The sequence below is a fragment of the Canis aureus genome, chromosome 11 (genome assembly GCF_053574225.1).
Source record: "Canis aureus isolate CA01 chromosome 11, VMU_Caureus_v.1.0, whole genome shotgun sequence".
Taxonomy (NCBI): domain Eukaryota; kingdom Metazoa; phylum Chordata; class Mammalia; order Carnivora; family Canidae; genus Canis; species Canis aureus.
Genome location: NC_135621.1, coordinates 51,648,064 through 51,666,802, shown reverse-complemented (window position 1 = coordinate 51,666,802; position 18,739 = coordinate 51,648,064). Strand labels below are relative to the sequence as shown.

The window sequence follows — 18,739 nt, the reverse complement described above, 5'->3', positions numbered from 1 at the left end:
TAATGGGTTTTTAAAAAATTACAAGATAAGCCTCTGTGGTAGCTTTGTTTTGAACATGGCCTTCCTTGACTAAACGGTGTTAAAGTTTTCAGATATCAAATCTGTTTTTTGAAATATTCACTATTGTAGAACACTTGGCTATTACTTTAAATTAATAGAGTCCTCACTTAACATTATGTAATACTATGTGTAAGCTCTCTTAGGTAATTTAGAACACATTTATTGCCCTATGATTAAAAAGCTCACTCTGTGTTTTATAATTAGATCTTCTTAAGCTCCAAATCAAGTAGGTCCTGCACTGACTTGCAGACATTCAGGTCTTTTTTTCATGTGCATCATATAATCACATGAATATAATTTGGGGAATTATTTAGTATAGTGCTTTTTTGGGTACAGTTTTCTTAGGGATTTTGTTTTTAATGAAAAAAAAAGTATAGCATTTATTTGTTGCAAAAATGTCCTGTGTCACATAATAAGAACTGTGTGTTTTTTGTATCATAGCATTCTGTTGTTGGTAAAATATTTTCTAAATACTGAGTAGTAACATACTCAATACATACCGTAGAAACAGAAATGGTTTTTGATTCTAGTGCTGATTGGGTGGGTGGAATATGGGGGATGGTTTGTGACTTGTAGGTTGTTTTATGGAGCTGTCTGGAGGACTGCATACCTGACTGCACAGGAAATGGGATCTGATGTCAGGCTGCCTGAAGTAAAGAATGTTCAACTGTTTCACGCATGGGAATAAGTTGTATTTGTAGATAAAGTGGAAGCATTTGGTGTCCTCTAGGCATTGTCTTGAGTCTTCAGATCGTTCTCATTTCTTTTTTAGGTAACCAGATTTTTGAAATGCTGTATCTACTTTCTTATGTCATGTTTCTTCTTTCATGTAATTTTTGTTCTATATGGAGCACCACTCATAGAGTAAGTCTGAAATTTTTACCTTAAGGCGATTATATTTTAAAACACTTGTTTATTAAACAAAGCACTGATTTTGTTGGGGGTGAAAGAAGAACCATGGTGTGTTTAATTACTGGATCACGAAGGATACTGACATCATTGCCCTTTCTTAGTAATGATACACTTTTAACATTACTTCTTAGCAATATTAAGAGTAACTGAATTCTTAATTATTATTAGTTAATAATAAGAATAACTCAGTTCATTAACTACTCCTATTACCTAGCCTTCTATTACCCCATTGCATGTGGAAGGGGGGGCGGGTAGGTAGATGAGAAACTATACCAATAAATGTGTGGCCCCTAGAATCTCTAAGGGAACTTACTTATAATAATATGTATAAATTAGTTACAAATAGTAACTAAGTGCTTGAAAATATTTTGTCTTAACAAAAGTCAATAGAGGGACTCCTGAGTGGCTCAGTGGTTATCCTGGGTTCCTGGAATTGAGTCCTGCATGGGGCTCACACCACAGGGAGCCTGCTTCTCCCTCTGCCTCTCTCTCTCTCTCTCTCTCTCTCTGTGTCTCTCATGAATAAATAAATAAAACCTGTTAAAAAAAGTCAATAGATTCCTGTTTTTAATTATTTATAACCTAATGTTGATAGTTTAAAGGCAAAATTTAAATTTAACTCAACACTTTTTCAAAGCTGACCGGTTTTTTTTTTAAAAAACCTAAATTCATGAATATTTTTTTTAATTCATGAATATTTTTAATACAGTGTTCATCATAAATTGAGAAACTTCATTTAGCAGTGATTAAGATCACAGTGAAACAAGTGATGTGACACATATAGCTATGTATGTAGTTTTATACATATTTACACAATTATATACGTACACATACTAAATTAACAGGTAGTTCTTTTCTAGAGAGGGGAGGACAAGACCTTTGTAATGGTTTTATTTAATCCATTTTAGAATGGAATGAATATCTTGCACAATGGTTCTAAAACTAGCAGCATCAGCATTTTATCAAAAGTGAATTCTCAGGCCTCAGAAACTCTAGGGGTGCAGCCCCTCAATATTTAGTTTCTCTAGCTTTCCAAGTGTCTCCAGTATAAGCTAGAGTTAAAACAGTGGTTGCAGAGAAATTTCCAGAGACTATTCAGAAAGAAAGTTAATTATCTAAAAATGGAGTTTCTTGCAGTGGAGAGTCTCATATGGATCAGAGGGTATTTAACACTTCTGAACTCTGTCATTAAAGCCAGATATTTGCTAGATTGTTTTTTATAGCTTATATTTTTGGTAGTAAAATTTTTTTGTAGTTATCATTTTAGTAGGATGCATGTTACCTTTCAAAGTAAAGTATATGAAAATGTTTTTATGTTAAATCTATTTAACCAAGATTATGTGTGTACATGCCTTTAATGCTTTTTTAAAAATTGCTAATTTTTTCCCCCTAGGTTGGTGTTGGAAACATTTTTATTTGCAGTTATTTTGTCTACTTTTACTACTGTACCGTGTTTGTGTTTGTTAGGACCAAACATCAAAGCATGGCTAAGAGTATTCAGTAGAAATGGGTAAGTTTTAATTTTATATTTTAGTGATGTTTGAAATTTTAGAAAATTAATGTAGTGTTTTCCTACCCATGGCAGCTTTCTGATTATTCTGAGAGTAATTTTCAAGACTCTGTGGTTCTAAGGGATGCCTTAGGGACCCACTGCAGTTGGGGACTGGGGGTAGGGAATGGGTTGTATGCATTTGAGGGGGACTCAAGCAGGTAGAACTAGAGACTTCTCCTTCTACTTTAGCAAGATCAGCTCTGGTATTCTTCTGTATGGTAGGATTCCATTTAGCCTTTTGTTTGGAAAAAAAAAAAAAAGGTTTCTGCTTTCAAAAAAGGCCTTGAAAACCACTTTTCAGGGATGATTTGTTACTGTGATAAAATTTTTGCAGATAAAATTGCTTCCATACATCTTATAAGGTAGAATTGAAGTCTACAATCTAAAAATGCTTGGTGACAACTATAATTTCTTGTTTAGCCTCTTTTGTGGTAAAACATCTGAGTGCAAGTTTTACAGGATTTTATTTCCTTAGCAGCCATAAATAAATTCAGCACAGCTAAGTTAAAATTTTAGCTTCTTGAAAGGCATTGAAATGGTTCATATCAGAAAAAAAATGGTTAAATTGTATCTAAGAAAGCTGGAGGTTATTTGATGCTGGTGATTTTGTCCTTTTTATCACCCAGTAGCAAAAAACGTCTAGAGCTCTTACTCGGCTCCATGCTGTGCAAGCTTTGTGTGCATTCTGAAGTGTTAGCCATGATTCTCTCCCTGAGAAGTTATATGTTCAAAGGGATAAAAATAAAATGGACAAACTATGAGATTAAAATTGTGTAAATCAGATAGTAAGTGTTGTTGGAACTTAGAGGGGCAGGAAACCGCTAACGAATGAGCTGGAGTGGGCAATGATCTATAAAGGATTTGGATCAGGAATGTGAGACTTGGTGAGATGAAGGGGAAAGGGAAAGACATCCCTATGAATGAAGCCAAAGAAACTGAAATGAAAGTGGCATTTTGTTGTGATTTGGAAGGGAACAGCCCAAGTAGTACAGAGGATGCATGCTGGCTAGTAGCTAGGCTCTATAAATTACTGACTCTTTCCTTTCGAAATGAATATCGTTTCCCTTCAGAACCATCTTACAGTGTTGATAAATGTCTCTAGAAAGCAAAAGTGTAATCACTGAAAACTTTTTCCTACATTGTTACCATAGTATCCCTAATGGCATTCATTTCTTTTAGCATTTTAGTTTGAGATTTTTAAGCAGTGAAAACCAGTTGAAACGTTATAGGTTTGGCTTGGTGATTTATCAAGCTTTAAACTGTGTTTCTGATAATGGTATATATATATAATCTGATTCTGCAATTCTGCCATAGTATGGTATATGCATTTCTAGAAATCCCTGCTCTATGCAAAATTAGTCAATAAAAAATACAGAGCCTCTAGGAAAGATAGGATAACACTCAAAAACCTTGACCGTAACATAGAAAAGATGGGAACTTAATTAAAATGGTAGTACAGTTTTATACATGTTAAATAGGTAAGAAATTGAAAAACATAATGAATATGGTCCTTTTCCTTGGAAAAAAACCTGAAATCTGTTTTTGGAAGTAGTGTGGGAAGAGTTTGCCGCTCATAACTTATTATGAAGTGGTAACAGAGGGTTGTTGGAGATCTGATATTAAGGACCAGATGTGGAAGGCGTGACTCATACACGTGAAGGAAGCTAAGGGAGCTGAGAGTTGGGGCTTGGTTTGTTTTCTTTTGTTTTTGTTTTTTTATGTTTCAAGTTTTTATTTGAAGTCATACAGTGTAATACTAGTTTCAGGAGTAGAATTTAGTGATTCATCACTTACATACAGCACCTAGTGCTCAATCACGAGTGCCCTCTTTAATGCCCATCACCCATTTAGCCCATCCCCCTGGCCTACCTCCCTTCCAGCAACCCAGGGAGATGGACTTTTTTAAGTAGTATTGAGATATAATTCAAATACCATACACTTGGCTTATTTAAAGGGTACAATTCAGTGGTTTCAAGTATACTCACAAAAATTGTCCGCCACCATCACAGTCAAGTTTGGAACATTTTCATCATCTCAAAAAAGAAACCCCATATTCTTTAGCTATCACTTCCTTATCCCTTCTCCCCTAGTCCTAAGCAACCACTAATCTCTTTACTGTTTCTATAGATTGCCTGTTCTGAACATTTCATAAAAATGTTATCATGTATATGTGATCTTTTGTGATTGGCTTCTTTCACTTAACCATAATATTTTCAAGGTTCATCTATGCAGTAGTTCATTCCTTTGTATGGCTGAGGAACATTCCATTGGGTGACTCTGTACCACATTTTTTTATCCGTTCATCAAGTGATGGACATCTGGGTTGTTTCTACTTCTTGCTGTTATGACTAAGCAGCTGTAAACATTTGTATATAGGTTTTTGTATGGACATAATGCTTTTATTTATTTATTTTTTGAGTATATGCCTAGGAGTGGAATTGCTGGATCTTATTGTTACTTGTTTAATTGTTTGAGGAACTTACCAGACTGTTTTTCAAGGTTGCCGCACCATTTTACATTCCCACAGCAATGTATGAGGGTTCCAGTCATCCTGTGTTCTTGCCAACAGTCATTATTATCTGGCTTTTTGATTATCACCATCCTAATGGGTGTGGTTTGTTATCTCCTTGTGTTTTTAATTTGTGTTTCCCTACGGACTAATGGTGTCAAGCATCTTTTCATGTGCCTGTTGGTAATTGTGTATTTTCCTTGGAGAAATATTTATTCAGATCCTTTGGTCATTTTTTAATTGGGTTTGTCTTTTTTACTATTAAGTTGTAAGAGTTCTTTACTTATTATAGATATAAATCATATCATATACATGATTTGCACATTTTTTTTCTTTCTGTGGGTTGTCTTTTCACTTTCTTCAGTGTGTCCTTTGAAGGACAAAAGATTTTAATTTTGATGAAATCTAATTCATCAGTCTTTGTCTTTTGTTGCTTATGCATGTATTAGGATCCTATCTAAGAAACCATTGCCAAATCCAAAGTCATAAAGATTTACTCTTATGTTTTCTTTTAAGAGTTTTACAGTTTTAGGTTTTACACTTGGGTCTTTGGTCTATTTTGTATTAGGTTTCATATATGGTATGAAGGAAGGATCTACCTTCATTCTTTGCATGTGGCTCACCTGATGTCCCAGCACCATTTGTTGAAAAAATCACCTTTGAGTAATTTTGGCACCCTTGTCAAAAATCACTTGATCATAAACACATGATCTTTAGTGTTTTTCCATTGACCTATATGCCTATCCTTATGTCAGTACCACCCTGTTGTCATTATCTGGTAGATGTTTGAAGGATGTGCATGCTTTGTAGATGCATACACTGCTTGATGCTATTGGGTGCAGTTTTTATTTGTTCACATAGTGTTTCTCACAGAGGAAGTTGCTCCTGTTGTTCCCTAATATTTCAGTCAAATTGTAACAAATTTGCATATTCAAAAACAAGCATTATAGCAGTGTTGACTATATATAAAAATCCCTAATATTTTTAAATTTAAAAAAATACAAACTTAAAAACTCAAGGGAAACAGAGAAACTATCCTTAATTTCTTTTAGTAACTTACCACAAATTGAATATGTATATGTTTTCTGATTCTGCTTTAACCCTATTTTTGCATTTAGCCTGAACAATATACCTTGCAGTAATGCCTATTATTTTCTGCTGGGTTAAAAAGAGCTCTTTAAAAATTTATTATAAAATTTGACTTGAATATTTTGAGATTTGCAGAGTTAATTTGTTGTCACCTTGTTTTTGTACCTATCTGCACTGTATCCCTTCTCAGAAAGATCTATAACAAAGTAAAACTAAAATTAATAGGAAGGGGAATACCATTTTCCAGCTAGCAGACTGACAAAATCTGTGTTTCATAATACATAGTGTTAAAGGTTTGGGGAGTTAAGTGCCAATGGGAATATAAATTGGTTCAAGCTCTGTGAAGGGCAGTTTGGTAATATCTATAATAATTAAAAATACACATCTTTGACCTAGCAGTCCCACTTCCAGGATTTTATGCACTAGATATATTTTAATACCTACAAAATATTGAATGTGTAAGATTATTCATTGTAGCTTTGAAAACAGCTTAAATGTCCTTTAACAAGGGGAGGATTAAGTTAAATTTAATGAGGCTATAAAAAACAACCACCTAACCAATTCTTTAATTACTTATATGCTGTTAAGTGGAAAAAAGGAAAGTGAAGAAATGTGTGTAGAATGCTACCATTTATGTAAAAATTGGGCAGAAGAGAATATATATACCTGTATACCTTTGGAAGAATACATGAGAAACTGATAAAAAATATTGGTTGTCTCCGGGGAGGGGGTCTGAGATGCTAGCAGGCCAGCTTAGAAGACTTTCCACCAACTACCCTTGGGTGTCTTTTGAAATTTAAGTCCTATTAGTATATATACTACTTAGTCAAAATGAAAATTATAATGGGTTAGGTTTTGCCAATATTTAACTTATTTGGGGAATATAGAAAGTTAGGCCTGTATCAAGAAGTTGTTAGATTTCTCTGATGCCACCTAAACTTTGGTAGGCTGCAAAAATATCCTTCGAAAATTTCTAGCTTACAAGATAATAGCTCAGTTGCTGGAGTTCTGTAACTAAAAATAATCAATTTGTAATACGAAACAGTTAACATTCCAGAGGGCAGGACATGAAATAGTAATATGCAAAAGTAACAACTTTTACAGCACTTTCAAGTGTCTTATAGCATTTAATTCTTACAGCAGTCTAGTGATATACTCCTATTTTCATTGTTTTCTTTCTTTTTTTTAAAGATTTTATTTATTTATTCATGAGACACACACACACACACACACACAGAGGCAGAGATTCAGGCAGAGGGAGAAGCAGGCTCGATTCAGGGAGCCTAACGTGGGACTCGATCCTGGGACTCCAGGATCATGCCCTGGGCCGAAGGCAGGCACTAAATTGGATCCCCAATTTTCATCATTTTCTAGGTGAAGATACTAGAAAGCTGACAGGTTAAGTGATTTGCCCAAGCCCTCAAGTAGCCAGCCAGTAAGCAGTAGAATTGGGGCTTGAATGCAGATCATTTGATGGTACAGAAGGTTTTGGAAGACCACACTAACCAAGGATCCGAAAATGGGTTCCTGCCCTCTCTCCACTACTTAGTGACCAAATGATCTTAGACAAGCTATTTAACTTCAGAGATCCTCATAGGTAATACTGTTAAGATAATACTGATATGCACTTTGCAGTGTTATTATGAGAACTGAGGGAGTTAAGTGAAATCAAATAGCAAATGCTTAAGAGATGCTTGTTGAATAGATTAACAAACGGCAGTGAGCATTTTATATTTCATACTTCCAATCCTGTCTGCCATTTGTCTTAGTACCCATGTTGGTTTAGGTAGCAGACCTAGAAGTACAGGGCATGGACAACCATGGAGAAATGAGGAAGTTTTTTCATTTGGTTTAATGTAACATTAATTTGAGCTTTGTCATAGGAGGGCAACTTAAGTCTTCGTGTCTCTACCATCCCTTAGCGATAGTTCCCTTTCTGCCCTAGTATTTTTATCACACTTTAAGAATTTAGCATAAAAAGCACGTCAACTTTTGAAAGAGTTAGGGAACAGTTAATTCAATAGATTAATTTGTTTAATGTTAGAGTTGGCCTTCTTAAATGTTCAGTGTTAGGCAAAAATATTTTAAAAATGCAAAGATCTGGAGGTTCTGCATTGATAATATGAAATACCCACAAAAACAACTTGTATATTATTTCAGAATTGTCTCAATATACAGTTAGCATTATTTACATTGAGTCACAACTTTGGTTTCAGAGAATTCCATTATTATTTAGGGAGGTTATTACTAACAAGAATAATACATTTTTCTTTCTACCCAATAATTACTTACAACAGAAATTAAAGTTCTGATTTGAAATTCTTGTGCTGTAGTTCTAATTCATTAAAAGTGCATAAAATACTTTATTGGCTGGAGATTTTAGAGCTTTAAATATTTTTATCATTTACCCTGTTCTTAGCATATAAAACATGGAAGAGTTTTTTGTTTTGTTTTAGTATGATTGAAATATGACTAAAATGTTCAGAATCAACAGGCCAGCTTTGAATTGGGCTGGCATCGCTCTCAGTATGGAATCAGTATAAATGTTTTAGACTACTTTATGCAAAATAAGTACTATTTGCATGTTTAATATTGAGTAGATGATAACCAGATAAAGACTGAGAAACATAAGCTTTGATCATGAGAACCGTGTAAGAATTATATCCCAAGAGTAAAGGACCATTTCTGATACCATTGAGATTTAATACTTACATAAATGACATAAATGATACTGTTTTAACAATACTTTTTCTTAAGGTATGTGTGAAGTTATTCTAGATGAAAAAAAATACAAAGGAATTCTATTTTAAAGAAATTTGAAGGTAGAAAAATATTTTGGTTTCTTTACTTCTGTCAACTTCTATTTGGTATTTATTACTAAATATAATCAATGTGTACTAGTAGAAATCAGTTTGTTGCCTTACTGTTATTTTACAATGTTTGTTGCATGTTTTAAGTCAGAATTTGACCACTTTTGGTGAACTGAAAAACTTGAATTTCTGGAGAGAGGTTCCTGAACTTGTGGTTATCTTGCCAAGTAAGTAAGAACTGTTTGTGTAGAAAAAGACAGCAGGCATTTTTGGTCATCTTTGGAAATCAATTTTATATTGGAAAAAAAAACCACTGTAGACATTTAAGAATAAAAAGATAATGAATGACCAAAAATTAATACATTGCAAAAAATAGATAATTAGCCTTGATAAGGGCATAAAAATTTAGTGGCAAAGAGGCACTAGTTTTAATATTAATTCCGTAGGGGAGGGAAATTCTGTAAAATATCTTTAGCCACCAGTTGTTGTTGTGTGGGGTCCATTCTGTATGAAGAGCTAAATAGCTAAAAAGATCAGTTCCATCTAAAGAAGCACTGTTTTGATGACAGCCTGTCTAAGCCACAGTGCTCACCCTTAGCTACCCCAGGCACCTGATACAGTGTCTGGCACATAGTAGGCATTCAACATGGTCTATTTATTTCAATTAATGTTTGACATGATGAGTTCCAGTGGAGGCAAATAATATAGACTGTTACTTGGAGCTCATTGTCATGAAGATTGATCTGTGATATTTTATTTTTTAAATTTTTATGTTTTTATTTTTTAAAATATTTTATTTATTCATGAGAGACATACAGAGAGAGGCAGAGACATAGGCAGAGGGAGAAGCAGGCTCCCTGTGGGGAGCCTGATGCAGGGACTTGATCCCAGGACCCTGGGATCACAACCTGAGCCAAAGGCAAGTGCTCAACCACTGGGCTACCCGGGCATCCTGATCTGTAATATTTTAGTTACTTTTTAACTTTTTAAGTTTGTCCACAGAGCAAGGAGCCATTTATTTTATTCTCAGCCTTCTTGACTATGTGTATACATACATTCTTTAACTATGAAAAAATTAGCCCCAAACCATAGAATTTGAATGACTTTATTATGGGAACTTAGTAAAGGGGAATAAACCAACTTCACTGCTGCTATAAGTTAGTTAATATAATTTATTTTTTATCTTGTTTATTACAGAAGAGTATATATTATAAAAACTCAAATAATAGGAAAATATAGAAAGTTAAAGATCCTAGTAATCCTATCAAAGAAACAACCATTACCGACAGATTTTAGTCTAAGTTTGTCCACACGTTATCACATATTCACAATTTAAAAACAAAAATGGTTATACTATCACTGCTTTATAACTTTTTTTTTAACTTAATAGGACCATTTCTAACTGTATGTGGATGTAATCTACCTCTTTTTACATAATGTCCTTAGTATATATTTTCATCCTTAAGTAAGAATACTTCCATTTACATTGGTTTGAACAATCAGGAAACAGATTATCTGACATAGCAGAGATAGAGCTAGATAGCCAAGATACAGATGTGCTTCTCACTGATTGCCCTGGATCTTATCCTCTGGCTGTTAGTGAGATGGCAGTAGCTCCTCTCCCTTTGATCACCCTAAGCTTATCACTGGGAGAGAGTGGGATCACTATGATGTAATTAGTCTGATCATCAGGGATGAGATAGATGAGCGTTGGGCAAGCATTCCATGTACCATGGTTTATTTCATTTCCTATTGAAGATAATTTTCAAATATTCAGGATTATAAATAATGACATTATAAACATCTTTGTACCATATAATTTTATATACTTGTACAACAGTTTCTATAGACTAGATTCCTGGGGTAGAATTTCTAAATCAAAAGAAGTTGACAGTGCCTGCCAAACCAAAGTTCTGATTTGAAGAATATGAATTTACTGACCAATAGAGTGCCTGTTTCCCTAAATCCCAATCAGGGCTATTTACTTTTTATCAGGTTTTTTTTTTTTTTTTTAAGATTTTATTTATTCATGAGAGCCACAGAGAGAGAGAAAGATAGAGGCAGAGGCAGAGACACAGGCTGAGGGAGAAGCAGGCTCCGTGCAGGGAGCCCGATGTGGGACTCGATCCCAGGTCTCCAGGATCACACCCTGGGCTGAAGGCGACACTAAACCACTGAGCCAGCGGAGCTGCCCTACCTTTTATCAGTTTATGAGGGCTATGAGGGCGGCTGCCATGGGGGCAGACTGCTACCGCTATAGCTTCCTCTGATTTCTAATGGGATGCATAAACTTTGGTCAGAAATTTTTGAAACTTTGATCTGTCGAACCATTTATTAATTTTAGCAGAATATGATGGATTAAATTGCAAGGATTGCATTTCCCTTATCCTGCCTCCCTACCTCCCTTCTTTTCTTCTGCCTCAGGTTACAGAAAACTGGGTAGAAGTCCTCAAGAAGCTTCAAGACAAGAAAAATTGGTGCTAGTTAAGATGGGAGGACAGTTTTAAAGATAATTCATTCATTGTATTGAGCAAACACATAGTATGGGGCGTCTGTTCATGAGAAGTGTGAGCAAGATGAAAAGAAATTGCATGGCAACCCTAAAAACACATTATAGAATAATAAGAAAAAGGCATGTGGAAGACGAAAGAATCCAGCCTGGAAGAAAATACTACCCAAGGAACAAAAACAAACTCTACACAGTTTATCATAGAAGAATGTTACTGAGAGCATAAATTGAATAAAAGCTCAAAAGATAAGATGATGAAAAAAATGAAGTGAAGGACATTACAGAATTAATTAAATAAAATGAATCCAAACCACACCACCACAGGTCACAAATTAGAAACAGATAAGCTAGAAAATCAAGTTCTAGCTTGGAAGAAAGGTTTGAAACAGTCAAAACAAATGAGGGGGTAGGGAAGAGTAAGGCAGTTAGAAAAGAAATGATAAATGGAGAGAACAAAGGAGACGAGCTTAAGACCAGTTAGTGTCCATAAAATAACAAAACAGAAGGTAATTCAAAGTACGATGGAAGACCACTTCCCCAAATGCAGGAATTGTGCAGTTTGCACATTAAGGAGACTCACTGCATTAAAAAACTGGTTGTAAATTAGGATTACAGAGGACAGAATATAAACTTACAAAAATAAGCAATAGAAGTTACAAAGCGGGGGAAGGGAAGATGGAGAAGATACAACCGTATCCCCAACTACTCTGGCTATCCCCAGATCCTGAGCCTGTTTAGTACAATCTTTTTTTTTTAAAGATTTTGTTCATTTATTCATGAGAGACAACGAGAGACAAAGAGAGAGAGAGGCAGAGACACAGGCAGAGGGAGAAGCAGGCTCTGTGCAGGGAGCCTGATGTAGGACTCAATCCCAGGACTCCAGGATCAGACCCTGGGGCAATGGCAGATGCTCAACTGCTGAGCCACCCGGGTGTCCCTGTTTAGTACAATCCCTTCACAGAATAAGGATTAAATGAAACTCTATGTATTGAATGATGATTTCTCACCTTCTTCCGAGTCCTTTTCCCTTGCTTGGCCCAGAATACTGACAGGTAGGCTTATGCTATTTAGAGAGGGTATAGAAATACTTCTTTCAGGGAAAAAAATGGCAGCAAAGAAAAACTTAAAGATACTGACAATTTGGGGCTTCTCTAAAAGTCAGCTTTCCTATTCAGTCCCTGGTACAGTGAAGCCCGCCAGTTGAATTGTGCTACTCATACATAGTGAACATCTAATCATCTGTTTAGTGTTTCACTTTTTTGTTGTTTTTTTTTTAAACATACCTTTATTGAGATACTTCATACCATAAAACCCACCCATATAAAGTATACAAGTCAGTGTTTTTTAAGTATAGACACAGCTTTGTAACCATCACCACAATCTAATTTTAGAACATCTTACCATGCCAAAAAGAAACTCTGCCCATTAGCAGTCCCCCTCCTACCCACCCTTGCACACCCCCTCACCCCCCTCCCAGGCAGCCACTAAAATACTTTCTATATCTTTAGATTTGCCTTTTCTGAACATTTCATATAAAGTATTTTACTTTTAAGGTAGGATGAGAAATGAACAGTCAGTGGGCATTTCAGGAACACCTCTAAAGTGAAATGCAGAAATGAAAACAAAAAACTCTGTGGAAACAAAGATATAAAAACCAGAAGATAATTTTTTAAAATGTCTTTTGTTTTATATCCATTAAACAGGAACAGGAAGTAGTCAAAAGGAATATTCAGACAACGAGAAAGCTCTTGAAAGTGAAAAAATATGAGAAAAAATTCAACAGACATAGAGACAAAATTAAAAAGTTCCCTTAGTCAAACAAAAGGCAAAAATACAGAAAATGGGTTCAAAAATGGGTTAAAAAAAACCCAAAACAAAACAGAGGGTTAATTCCAAATGGTAGTATTTCCAGCAAAAGAGTAAGAAAAACAAAATTCTTAAGGGATCTGGGCAGAGAAAGCAAATCTTTATAAGTCTTTAAGAAGAAAATGTCAAGAACCAAAAGACTTGACATTGTAGATTAAGAAGGTCCATGGGGGATCCCTGGGTGGCACAGCGGTTTGGCACCTGCCTTTGGCCCAGGGCGCGATCCTGGAGATCCGGGATTGAATCCCACGTCGGGCTGCCGGTGCATGGAGCCTGCTTCTCCCTCTGCCTGTGTCTCTGCCTCTCTCTCTCTCTCTCACTGTGTGCCTATCATAAATAAGTAAAAAAAAAAAAAAAAAAAAAAAAAAAGGTCCATGGGTTTCCAGCGTCGTGGCTGAAAAGACACCCATTCAAAGACAAACCGATTGTGAAATTTTAGTTAACCAAGAATAAAGAGAAATTCTAAAGGCTACCAGAGAGGGCAGTGGTGGGGGGGAACATCTTACCTAGAGAGTTCTGGGAGCCAGGGAAGCAATGCCTTCAAAATTCTGAGGCAAAATGATTTCCAATGATTACAGTAAAGTCCTATTTAGACTTTAAATAGTCTGTAAAATCTATTTTATTCTTTCTCAGGAATCTACTGAAGGAGTTACTTAGAAAGGAGGAAAGAAAGAAAAAGAAAAGAGAGAGGAAGGGAGGAAGGGAGGAAGACGGAAGCAAGCAAGCAAAGTACAAGAAAATCTTGGAATCCAGGCAGCAGGAGACCCAAAAGTGATTGAGGCAAAAGGAATTCATGGGATGATGGTGTAGGAAGCTTACAGGACGATAGCTTTGCTCAGGCTTAGAGAGCAACCAGTCCAGCTGGGAGCAGGTGAGTTGCCTCCAAAAAGGAAGGAGAATAGAGCACACAAGTATTTAGAGATGATGTTTAGTTTCTTTGGAATATTTAAGGATGGTTGAGTGACAGGTACATTAGTAAATGGAGGATAAAACAGAGGCAGTTCTTAATATCCAAAGAAAATAAAAAATTTACAGTAAGAAAAGGAATGTGACTGGTTTGTGTGGTTCAGCTGCGATGAACATTTTCATAACCATAATGATGTAGATACTATGCTGTTGATTGAGCAGCGAGGAGAAGATATTACCATTGAGGAGGGGATGGTGAGTCATGGAGAAATGAGTGTGTGGGCATGGGAGGCTTGGGGGAAAATCGTACTAAGTCCTCTTTTTCCGGTGTAGAAAGCAGGGAGTAACTACGTCTTGAAAAGTCTTTATGTCCTTTACGTCTTGAGCTACACAGAAGAAATGGTGAAGAGTTTACAATGTCTGCCTGGGGAGCAGAAATCAGGAGTGCAGAGGGACTCAGGGAGGGCTTGGTAGTAGATATTATACTCTAGGTGCAATCTGGGACCTTGAAGGTGTTTATCCGTATTATGATTTTGATGAATATAAAATTTCATTTTTACAAAAATAGGCTGCAGAGTTTTTCTATTTTTAAAACTAGGTCCTTGTTCCATTTTTTCCTATATTTATTATGTGGCAGATCATAAACCTCCTTGGATGCATGAAACAAAATAGAGGACAACCGCTTGCATGTTTGCACGTTTTGTAACAGATGGCCTCAGTGTGCTATAAAAATGAAAAACGTGAAGCCATGGATCTTGCCCCTTACCCCAAGGAACTTGGAACTTAGATAAGCCATGTATGTAACCCTTGTTGAAACATAGCTCTGATCATATCTGCCTTGATTTAAAACCTTCAGTGGGTCCATTAGCGTGACTTTTCAGGTTTTTCTAAAATCCTAGCCCTAAATCTATGACAATGGGCTACTGCTTCACACCCACTAAGATGGCTGTGATCATTAATAACAAGTATTAGCAAGAGTGGGGAGAAATTGGAACTCTCACACATTTTGAGTGGCAGTATAAGATGGCTTAGCTGCTTTGGAAAACAGTCTGGCAGTTCCTTTCTTTAAAAGGTTAAGCATAGTTATCATATGACCTAGTGATTCCATTTCTTCGTATATCCCCCCCAAAAAGGGGACATATGTCTACACAAAACTTGCACATGAATATTTATAGCAGCATTATGCATAGTAGCCAAAAAGTCAAAACAACTCAAATGTCCCAGGAACTGATGCATGGAAAAAAATCAGTGTGATATATCCACACAACAAAACATTATTTTTGTATGACAATAAAAAAGAAGGAAGTATGCTGCAAAATGGATGGATCTTGCAAACATTATGCTAAGTGAAAGAAGCCAGTCACAAAAGACCACATGTTGTATGATTCTATGTGTATGAAATGTTCAGAAAAGGCAAACTATAGAGCTAGAAAGTAGATTAATGGCTGTCCTCAGCCCAGGGCTGGCCAGAGTGGAAATGGGCAGTGACTGCTACCGGGTAAGAGCGTCGCTTTGGGATGATGGTTGCACAACTCTAAATATACTTAAAAACATTGAATTGTGCACTTTAAGTGAGTGAATTGTATGGCTTTGAAAGGGTTATCTGAGGCAGGTTTTCACTGTACTCAATGAAGGTGTTATTTTTAAATATCCTAACTCTAACCTACTTTTCCAGCTTTAGTTCCCATTCTTCCACTCAGCCTCAACCAATTTCACTTCTGTTCTTTCTACCTGCAGAGCAGGTTTTTCTCCAGGTCGGTCAAGCCCAAATGCCACCTATCCTTTCAGTTCTGGGGGAACTTCCTCTCCCATAAAATGGAAGAAGTAAACCCCTCCCAGCAGAGACTAAACCTTACCCTCAGCCTCTTCCAGACTTTATGTCTTTAGGCACATCACTTTAATGTATTGCAACATAGAGGAGTTATGTGTTGTGCAAAAACTAGCCAACATTAGCCACAGATGGTCAAAAATTAACCCTAGACGATCCTTTAAATTGCCTGAACAGTATAGTTCCCTCTTTACAATCAACTCATCAGTTTTTTCCCCTCCAAGGTTGGGACAGACCTCTGTCTTGAGTGCTTAGCTGAAGGAATTGACTTGCATTTTTAGGTGTTCTATAAAATAAAAAAGAATGATAACAGTTGCCCAGCAAATAACATGAATTTGGATCTATGGAGATTGGCTCCAGCCTTCTTCCACTCCTGATTTTCAATCCATTTCAAGAGCTAAAGCTCTTATCTTGTGTAGGGTGAGGGAGGAAAAGTCACAAGAGGGACAAATGACATAGGGATTGGCTTATAAACGGACTTGTCATTTGGGGCTACTTTAATTCAGTGTATATTTTGTGTGTAATGGATGGTTTCTAATGAAAGAAATCCTCTAACAAAACAGATGTCTTCAGTTATTCTCATGCTAGCTGGAAGAAACTATTTTTCATAAACTTTGTAATGACTCAACCTTGCATTTTAAACAGCCATATATTTGGAATCCTACTTACTGCATTGTGGTGGGGTTTTACTCGACTGTAACCAGACTCATGCTCCACATGGCTGAGTGGCCACACTCTGAGGGGCAGGCTGAAAGCAAGACCTACTCAGAGAATGGCAGTATTATGTCTTTTCACCTTTATACTCCAAGATGTATAGTTAAGAATGGTAGGCGAAATTACTGGATCTTTTGAAATCTTCTGTTTCTTGTTCTCTACTCATCCCCCACCAAATAAATAGTGTTGATTTGTTTAAATGAAATGTGACATAGAAAGGACCAGTTGAATAAGTGATGGTCCCTTCATGCCATGGAATACTAGTATAGCTGTTACCAAGGGGAAACAAAATAGCAAAACTGGGTATATAACGATGCATTTGAGTTTTGATAAAGGATGTGTACATGCATGCATATATCATTTGAAACATATTTGTGCATGCATAAAATATTTCTGGAAGGATATGTACTCTATTGCTGGGGAGAGGAACCAGAGCTGATAAAGGTGGGAGGAAGACTTGACTTTTGTTGCAAATGCTCCTTCCTGCTGTTTGACTTTGACCATGTGCACATATTACCTTTCCAACTGGAAAACATTTATATCATCTTATTAATAGTTCAGGGTAAATATAATGTCAATTTGAGATGATCGTTAAATGAACAAAACATACATGTGTAATGTTAATTGGCATTACTGTTTGATTCTTTAGCAGCGAAGATCTATACCACTGGTGATTTACTTATTTGTGTTTTGCAGAGTTACATCCATTTGGGAGAACAGTCTTCAGATCACTACAATTTCTAGCTTTATAGGAACGTGGCTTGGAGCCTTTCCTATTCCACTTGATTGGGAAAGACCATGGCAGGTTGGTTTCAGCTGCTTAAAGCAACACAATAAATGTACAGTGGTGGTAAAACTGTTGAAGCTAACCAGTACGTCTGTATAAATTGTATTGTTGTTCACTTAAGTAGGAATGCCAGTTCCCTCTGTCATGTAGGGATGTAGGCGATTTCTTATTGGCCCATAGGCAGCCGGATCAGCCCCCGTTCTGTCTCTTCCAGGCATTATGTTATCTACATGTACAGGTGAATAAATAAGCTTAGTTTGTGAATACTTACGGAAGCTTTTAAAAAACGAGGTAGAAGTTACAGGAATTTCCTGTTTTCAACTTTGATACTCACTGCCTTTGTGGTCTTTTTTTTTTTTCAAGATTTATTTATTCATTCATGAGAGACACAGAGAGAGGCAGAGACACAGGCAGAGGGAGAAGCATCGCAGGGAGCCTGATGTGGGACTGGATCGCTGAGCCACCCAGGTGTCCTTCCTTTGTGGTCTTAGATTCATATCTTCTTAATTTGATTTATGGCCAAGTTAAATGTTGATTTTGAAGTATTTTTTAAAAGCATGTAGCAAAGTAGGTTTTGAAATAGGAGTACGTGATTTTGGAGGAAGCTCATGAACATCAGGTTGTTTCTGATTACAATAGGATATAGTTAATAAGCTAGATAAAGCACTATGAGGTAACTGTTCTTTTTATTCCCATTTTACGGATGAGGAAATTGATTCCTGGAGGATATATAATATTTCCAAGGTCACTGAGCTAGTAATGAATATATCTTTGTCTTCATTTTTAATGGCTTCCAAGCATGCTGTTATATAGTTATCCCCAAATTTATTTAACAGATTCACTACTGATCATTTAGGTTATTGCCAGTATTTCACTATTATGGACAGTGCTGAGGTAAACACCTTTGAATCTGTATTTTCATGGATTTTCCAATAATTTTCTCAAGATAATTTCTCCCAAGGGAATTGTAGTATTAAAAACTAAATATACTTTCTTTTTTTCAACGCAAAGAGAATGGTTTTTCAGGGATCCCTGGGTGGCGCAGCGGTTTGGTGCCTGCCTCTGGCCCAGGGCGCGATCCTGGAGACCCGGGATCGAATCCTACGTCGGGCTCCCGGTGCATGGAGCCTGCTTCTCCCTCTGCCTATGTCTCTGCCTCTCTCTCTCTCTCTCTCTCTCTCTCTCTGTGTGACTATC

General features: G+C 36.4%; 1 protein-coding gene across 5 annotated transcripts in view; it reads left to right on the top strand.

Annotated features, from left to right (window-relative positions):
* PIGF (phosphatidylinositol glycan anchor biosynthesis class F) overlaps positions 1 to 18,739 on the top strand; it is a 35,702-nt gene that overhangs the window by 2,514 nt on the left and 14,449 nt on the right. For 2 of the 5 annotated variants that reach the window (XM_077915281.1, XM_077915282.1), the window contains exons 3-5: positions 833 to 924; positions 2,366 to 2,482; positions 17,452 to 17,560. In XM_077915281.1, coding sequence (XP_077771407.1) covers positions 833 to 924; positions 2,366 to 2,482; positions 17,452 to 17,560 — 318 coding nt within the window. Of the gene's footprint in view, positions 1 to 832; positions 925 to 2,365; positions 2,483 to 9,079; positions 9,160 to 11,356; positions 13,783 to 14,850; positions 15,010 to 17,451; positions 17,561 to 18,739 lie in introns of those variants that run through there. The other 3 variants (XR_013389466.1, XR_013389465.1, XM_077915283.1) reach the window with 3 other exon arrangements.